Source organism: Equus przewalskii, chromosome 19 (genome assembly GCF_037783145.1).
Source record: "Equus przewalskii isolate Varuska chromosome 19, EquPr2, whole genome shotgun sequence".
Lineage (NCBI taxonomy): Eukaryota > Metazoa > Chordata > Mammalia > Perissodactyla > Equidae > Equus > Equus przewalskii.
In genome coordinates this window covers 42,182,448-42,190,697 of record NC_091849.1, presented here as the reverse complement: position 1 = coordinate 42,190,697, position 8,250 = coordinate 42,182,448, and the positions used below count along the sequence as shown (strand labels likewise).

The 8,250-nt window shown below is 47.3% G+C and overlaps 1 protein-coding gene across 1 annotated transcript; it reads left to right on the top strand.

Moving 5' to 3' along the window:
* Nucleotides 1-2,858: 2,858 nt before the first annotated feature.
* On the top strand, nt 2,859-8,026 carry TBCC (tubulin folding cofactor C). Its single transcript, XM_070586086.1, has one exon. It carries the CDS (start codon nt 3,605-3,607, stop codon nt 4,640-4,642), a length of 1,038 nt encoding a protein of 345 aa, XP_070442187.1. The 5' UTR covers nt 2,859-3,604; the 3' UTR covers nt 4,643-8,026.
* Nucleotides 8,027-8,250: the final 224 nt, after the last annotated feature.

Sequence of the window (8,250 nt, the reverse complement as noted above, 5' to 3'; positions counted from 1 at the left end):
TCTTTGCTGTCTAACCACACCCGAAGACTGTTTTATTTTGCTTAAATGCTTTCACTACTTGGTTATTGATTTTTTGAGCCATATCACTACACAAACATTTTACAACATTAAAAGATCAAATAAATACGACAAATGTTTAAAACCTAACAAACATAGTATGGAGATGCAACCAGCAAAATCCTGACCGTGGGACACTCCAGTGAACAAATGATCAGGTTTTTTCAACAAAATAATTGAGAGAGAGAGAGAGAGAGGAAGGATTTAAAAGTGATTAAAAGTAATTTAAGGGCCATATTAACTAGGTACATTGTATAGAACTTGTTAGGATCCTTGTTCAAATAAAATAACAAAAAAATGAAGTTATAGTATAATCAGAGAAATGTGAATATAGATTGGAACTCTGATGCTATTAAGGAAATATCACCACTTTTTTGGAGTGAGGTGATGGTACTGTGGTTATGTTTTAAAGGGTAGTCCTAATCTTTTCGAGATACGTATTGAAATATTTATAGATTGTAAAATACAAAATAATATAATGTCTGGGATTTGCTGTGAAACAGAGTGAGGTGGGGTGGGGAAGTGGCTAGAGTTTTAAGAAGAAACCAGATCGTTAGTTGGTAATTATTGAACGTGGGTGCTGGTACAGGTAACGCTCTTCTCTCCACTTTACTATGTTTGAATTTTTCAAAAAGTTAAAAAGCAAATCTAGCAAATAGAACCATAAAGTATCTAAATTATTATTATTTTTTTTCCCAAGGAAGATTTGCCCTGAGCTAACATCTGTGCCAATCTTCTTCTATTTTGTATGTGGGACGACACCACAGCATGGCCCCCGGCAAGTGGTGTAGGTCCACACCTGGTGTAGGTCTGCACCCAGGAATGGAACCTGGGCCACCGAAGCAGAAGGCACCAAACTTAACCACTGGCCATGGGGCTGGCCCCTAAAGTATCTAAATTTCTGTTAAATAATTTTTAAAGTCTGTAACACCTTAGAATTCTTTCACTTTTCAAGATGTCTAGAAGAGAGCCGTGTTTTGATTCAAAAGCCCTTTAAGGTATCTTTGAAAGGAGGAATCAGAACTCACAGGCTGCTTGCTTTCTGCCACATTTGTGTTGTAATGCATCACCCTCTTTCCTCCCATCAGAACAGGCACTTACCTCTGAGGAGCTGGGATCCATTTCCAGGATGCACACTGAACCAACTGCCCTCAGATATCAAAAAGACGAAAATACAGTCTGTCAGTGCCAGAGGTTTCGCAGCCTTCTTACTGCTTTTGAACTCAAAACATAGCTTTTATCCATGTCTTGATCGCCTACGTCGTCGGCTTGCAGTTGTGCTGGGGGCTATAAAGAACTGTCAAGCCGATGCTTCATGATGACCACACCGCTGACCCTTGTCTGTTCCCACTCGGGCCTCACATCACTCTTTGAAACTGCCTCCAACACACTGGGTCAACTGGGTGACCTCTCCATTGTTGTTCTTTACTGCTTCTTTCTCATAAAAGTTTGAACTAGCCAACTTAAAATATTCAGAAACTTCTGAAGTCAATGGGACTTTATGCCAAAACCTGTTGTTGGGCAGAAATGAAGTTCTTGAAAAAATGACATTCAATTCCACTCCTGACACAGACAACACTAACCACCACCATAGATTCACGATGGCTAACAGAGAAGTGCTGCCTCATCCCAGCTGCAACTCCCTAGTCCAGTACACCTTGTTTGGCTAAAGCTTTCTTAATTTGAGTGGGACTGATTCAATTGCTGGAAAGCATAATGAAGGTGGGTCAGGTTTCTTCCCTAGCAAAATAAATCTTCTCTAAATCTTCCTTGGTTAAATCCACTCTTCATAAAATAAAGCAGCTATTGCATCCCTCCGTATGAGTTCGACAAGATAACCAGCTGTACGTATTTCATTCATCAGCCTCAGAACCACAGCTCACAAAAAGCCTCATCTATCGCCCATGAAACAAAGCGAAGGAAAATGAAGAATATACACAAGTGTAAGCATAGGGATTTTTCAGCATCCCCGTTTCCATCGGTGCACGAACACCCACAAACCCACAAGACTCCCCCACCCCACCCCCGCGCGGAATTTGCCAACGGTGTGACCTCTGCTGACTTTCTGTGGAGAAATATGGGAATGTGTGTTGTTTTGTTTTTTGTTTTAAATGGGAAGCAAAGGAGAGAGGGGCGTGAAAAACTGGAAATAAGCCTTACTTCTCTCGTTTCCTCCCATCTTCCTCTGCATCAAAATGCAGGTATATCAGTGAAATTTCAAGTGACAGTTTCGTAGGCAAATACCCAAGTGAAAATGATGGAGGCTGGGAACTGGGGGAAGAGATAAAGGTGAAACCGAAAACTGGAGGGCGGGCCGGGTCAGAGGTCCCGGCGCCCCGCTCCGCCCGGGCGCCCCGAGCACGCGAGGTCGCCCCGCCGGCCGCCGGCCGCGTCCCAGTTCGCGCCCGGCCCGCTGCCCCGGGTTCTGCTAGTGCCTGCGCCGCCTCGGCTGCCCACTCACACCTCCGGCTGGTCCCCACTTTAGGCTGGGCTCATGCACTTCCGGTGACAGAGCCCTCCCACCACCTCTAGACATAATGTAACATTTCCCCCATCGCCTTCCTAAAGACCGACGGCCCCCTGAAGAGCCGCAGAGCCCGGGGCTGGGGTCTCACCCCGCGCGGCCAGCGGCGCCCAGCTGCCAAAGGAGTGACCGCGAACGCGGGGAGGGCGTGGGAGGAAGAACAAGGGGGTGTGGAATCTCACCCTCCCCCCAACCCCCACCCCTGCGACTGCAGCAATTGGCCAAAAAAATAGTAATCCGTTTCTAGACTCCCCCAGGGCCCCCTGAACCCAGTTGCAGTGAGGAACCCAGGCTCTTCCATCCCGGTGCCCCTCGCCTTCTGCCGCCCCCGTAACTGCCCGCGGGGATCCAGTAGCCCCAGGCCACGCAGAACTGCAGCGGCTGGGGGGGAGGGGGCAGGTAGGATGAAGATTTGGGGGCGGCAGGAATGGGTTGGGGGAAGGGGTGGCGGAAGGGAAAAGAAAAAAACAGAGGCATGCAAGCGGCTCCCTAGCCAGCTGTTCCAGCTGCCGCCTCCTCGGGCGCGGACCGGGCGGTGCAATAGTCCCCCCCTCCATCTTTCTCACCACTACCTGTCCCCCCACCCACCCCACGCACACATTCCCCCCACCAGTAGCGGATCTCCGGCCTGTAAGGGGGTAGTAGGGAGGAGCTCGGGGGGAGGGGGAGGCCTGCGAGTTTCTAACCTTGTTCTTATAAACAAACCCACATGTGCAGCTGCCGCTGCTGCAACTCACCCCACAATCCCGGATATAAGTCCTGCCCCTTTAAGAGGAAAAAAAGCTTCCCCCGCCTGCCTCCCACCCCACCCATCCACAAGGACCTTTGTCTCCCCACCCCCTCTCAGTCAGCCCCGCCCGACGTGCCCGCCCCCTCCGACGCGGAGGGGCCAATGGGCGAAGGAAATAGGGCCCGGGGTCTGACGTCAGCGTAGCCGGCCAATCACAGGGCTCGTTGGTGGGAGGCCTCACGGAGGGCGCGCCCGGAGGAAGGGAGGCAGGAGCGGGGAAGCTGGAAGGCAAGATGGAGGCTGGTAGTTGCTCCGCGGTCGGTGTTGGGAACGGGGACGTGGGGTCCCAGCGGGACCGAGGCCTGGTGCCCGAGCGGCTTCAGAGACGAGAACAAGAGCGGCAGCTGGAGGTGGAAAGACGGAAGCAAAAGCGGCAGGACCAGGAGGTGGAGGGGGAGACGAGCGACTTTTTCGCCGCCGCCTTCGCCCGGGAGCGGGCGGCCGTGGAGGAGCTTCTGGAGGGCGGGGAGTCCGGCGAGCGCCTGGAAGAGGCGGCCGCTCGGCTCCAGGGACTGCAGAAACTTCTCAACGACTCGGTTTTATTCCTGGCCGCCTACGACCTGCGGCAGGGACAAGAGGCGCTGGCGCGGCTGCAGGCGGCCCTGGGCGAGCGGCGCCAGGAGCTGCAGCCCAAGAAGCGTTTCGCTTTCAAGAGCCGGAGGAAGGATGCTGCTCCGGCCGCCGAAGTAAACGCGGCTGCTGGCTCCCCGGCGGCGAAAGGCAGCCGGGCCTCCCCGCCGCCCGTGAAGGAGGAGGGAGGCTTCGGCTCCAGCTACGTCTGCGGCTTCTCCAACGTGGAGTCGCAAGTGTTGGAGAAGAGAGCGGAGGAACTGCACCAGCGCGACGTCCTTCTGACCGGACTGAGCAACTGCACCATCAAACTATATGGCAATCCCAACACCCTGCGGCTGACCAAAGCCCGCCGCTGCACGGTGCTCTGCGGCCCGGTGTCCACCTCCGTGTTCCTGGAGGACTGCAGTGAGTGCGTGCTGGCCGTGGCCTGCCAACAGCTCCGCGTACACACTACGAGGGACACCCGGGTCTTCCTGCAGGTGACCAGCAGGGCCATCGTAGAGGACTGCAGTGGGATCCAGTTCGCCCCTTACACCTGGAGCTACCCGGGGATCGACGAGCATTTCGAGGGCTCTGGTTTAGATAGGAGCAAAAATAACTGGAAAGACGTTGACGATTTCAACTGGCTGTCCCGGGACGAGGCCTCCCCGAACTGGAGTATTCTTCCTGAAGGAGAGCGCATGGTCCAGTGGGACTAAGCACTCGTCACGCTGTCCTCCAGTCCTGCCACATGCTTCCTGTGTTGGACTGACTCCACCTAATGGGACCCCAGAGTTTACTTATTGAGTCACACTGTTTGTTTTCAGTATTCTAAAACTTGAGATTGTGATAGGCTTCTACTTGTGATTTCCGTTAAATTCATGACAGATGTAACACTTTAAAGCATTTTTGTTATTTTGGTAACGTCTGGGAGCTTTTATTTGACTCTGATAGTTTAAAGCAATAAGGGGAAGAGCGTGGCTATGTGCTCTCGTTTATAATGATTTGTGGTATTTAAAACATTGCACGATAAAGTAGGCCTTCAGTAAATGTTTATTTAGTAAATGAATTCAAGAGGGCTCTAGGAGCCAGTTAATTGGAAGTATGCTATCAAATCTATGCAAAGTACCATTAATTAAGAGCCTTTTTGACTTGAAGGTTTGACTTCCCATGTATTTCTCAGCAGGGCGCTGGAAGGACTCCTTTTTGGTCTTCAGCTTCCTTGCGTTAGCTTGGGCTTCTAGAATCCAGCTGCTTATCCACTCCAGGAGGCTCATGAGTCTTACCACTGTAAAGCCAAAGTAATTGTGTAGTTACCAATTTTTTGTGCATTTGAAACGTCCTAGACGTGGTTCTAGACACTCATATAAACTTATTAAGTCCTCAAAATCTTAGGAGGTAGGTTTTGTTACCACCATTTTTCAAGTGAGGAAACAGGTGAGTAGGTTGCCCAATGTCACACAAGTCCACTGGTGGATGGGATTTGAAACCCGGTGGTCTGGCTCCAGAGCCCACCTTCTTAACCACTACAAGATAGTGATTTTGAATAGTGTTAGTTGAGTTGGAAAGAAAGCTTCCAAAATCATTTAAGAGAGCAAATTGCTTTTCTTAAATTCTCAGGCGTAATTATGCTACATGTTTGCCTATGAAAAGAATTGAGACAGACATCTAGCTGAGTCTTAATTTTTCTATTCATTTTGCTATAATTTGGTACTGTTAACTCATTTGGCTTTTTGCTCTATACACTACTATCCGTTATTCTTAAATGTAAAGTTGTAAGAGTTTCAAAAAGCTTTTTTGGTCTAGTGGCCTTGTAACTGCACACATACTTATTAATAATTACCACAAATATTAAGATGCTTGAAGTGCCTGAATTATATGTTTAATATTTACATGTTCTATTTTGCTCCAAAAAAGGATTTAAAGTGGCCTCTAGGGTATGTGAAATGTAACAAGATAACAAGAATGAGAAGGAGGAATAAGGGTAGAGTCACAAATTGGAGGCAGAAATGAGGCCAATAAAAAAATGTAGCCTGCCAAGCTCTATTCCTTAGCTGGCGGTGAATCCAGATTTTTTTTCCCTCAACTGTTAGCTGACTTGAAAAAGGATCCTAGTTAATTTCACAATTTGCAATGTCCTTAAAAAAGAAGGAAAAAAATCAGTTGCTTAGGCGAATTCATCCTGATAAATAAAAAGAGACAACACGTAATGAAATTCTCAACCATGTCTTCACATTAGAAACTATGACCCGCATTGTAAGCCTATGCCCCTAAAGACTGATAGGTTAACACCAGTGCACTTCAGGAAAAACCATGCGCTCATGGACTTGTAATCCATTTTTGTGGACTGACCACTTTTACAGGAAAGTTAACTAATCACATCTACAAAAATAAATTCTCTTGAACCTGCAAGCCTGCTGTTTGTAATAGATAGCAAAATCTCAAAATCATGGCAGTGTGAACCATAGTTAATGTTTACTAATCTCAGTTGCTTTCCTTGCTGCTCAGCAAACCTGTCCTGCCTTCCTGAATTATGTCAACTATACAAATTTATGCCTGCCATAACTCACCTGACAAGTTAGAAGCCATCCACTAGCACCCCCTTAACATCTCTCAATATTTGAAAAGATGTCAGTCTTCACTGGTGGTCTTCCTTGAGGCATATTTCCTCCCCAGGGCCACCTCGTCCCCTGTGCACATCCCCTCCTGCCTTCTATGGATCTTGCTCCCTTTCCATTGGCCTTTCTTTTCCTTCTTCAAAAACACCAGATCCTGAGATCCTCCACCCTAGTTTTTACTGAATGGTGTTCCAGCTCCTTCCCTGTGCTGTCAGCCATCTTAAAAGGGTGGCTGTGTCCACCTACATCTACCTTTACCTTGTCTTTAAGTCTTTGTAATTTTACCTCTTGTCTGCTGTAACTGCTCTTTGATGGTATCAGTGGCCTAGTCACCAAATCCAATAGCTCCCTCCCCTGCCCCGTGCTTATCCTTCTTACTCTAGGTGCAGTTTACTATCTTATGCTTGAAGTTCTCTCTCCTTGACCTCCATACCTCGCTCTACCCTCATTCTCTTATGACAGCTTCTTTCCCCTCCCTGGGATTCCAGTAACTTATAGCCCTTAAATATGAGTAATGCCCAAAGTTTTTCCTTTAGCTTCTTTGTAGTTGTTCTCTCCAGAACCTCAAGTCTCAACCTCAGGGCACAGTCCCAAGTTCGTATCCTCGGCCTCCACCCTTAGTGCACTCATCTGCCTTTCAAATTCCATATTTTCTTAAAATCTCCATTTTCACCCTTTCTCCCCAAGTTCCATATTTCTTTTAATGATGTCATTATTCTCCAGGCACTCAATGCTTACCAGGGCCAAGCAGGTAAAGTCAGTGAGTAAGGATGGGAGTAAGTCAGTAGGGAGTGGGGGGATCAGGTGACTTGGCAGACAAATGCAAGCATTTTAAAGCATTGTACAAGCCAAGCAAACTTTTTGGCAGTCTGCACCTTGTCCCTGAGCTGGCCAATTTGCAACATCAGACTTCCAAATCATGCCTGTTCTGTCCTCAGCAGCTCTTGCCTATTCATCCTGTCTTCTCAAGTTTTTCTGCCATTTCAGAGAGTTAGACCTTGTTGTGTTTTCCCTAAAACTGCTGTAGATTTGTGTGTGTGTGTGTGTGAGGAAGATTAGCCCTGAACTAACATCTGTTGCCAATCTTGCTCTTTTTCCTTGAGGAAGGTTGTCACTGAGCTAACATTTGTGCCCATCTTCCTCTATTTTGTATGTGGGATACTGCCACAGCATGGCTTGACAAGCGGTGCTAGGTCAGCACCAGGATCCAAACTGGTGAACCCTAGGCTGCAGAAGCAGAGCGTGCAAATTTAACCCCTATGCCACTAGGCTGGCCCTGCAATAGATTTTTTTTTACCAAAAAAAAAAAAAAAAGGGACAAAACAAAACAAACCTATGTTAAATTTGCATCCCTGAATTAAAAGCATTGACTAAAGTCACTTTAGTAAGTTTTTATTAAGCAAATCCACCAATAAGTGTAATGACCGTGTATTTTCATTAAAATGAACTCTGGAAAAGCAATAAAATTGTACATTAGTCAAGCAATTAGAGTTTATTAAACTTCATTTATGATCAGCTCGGTTAAGTAGAATTTAGTAAAGTATTATGAGTATTGTGTAATTAGAAAGTATTGCTGCAGAGTCGCAACCCCATAAGAGAAATAGCTAATTTACTTATAAGTTCTAAAGCTGAAGTTCTGATTGCAATGCAAGAGTTATTACTGCAAAAATAATTTAGTTTTAATCGTCTTAATCAGGCGGAAATGAACA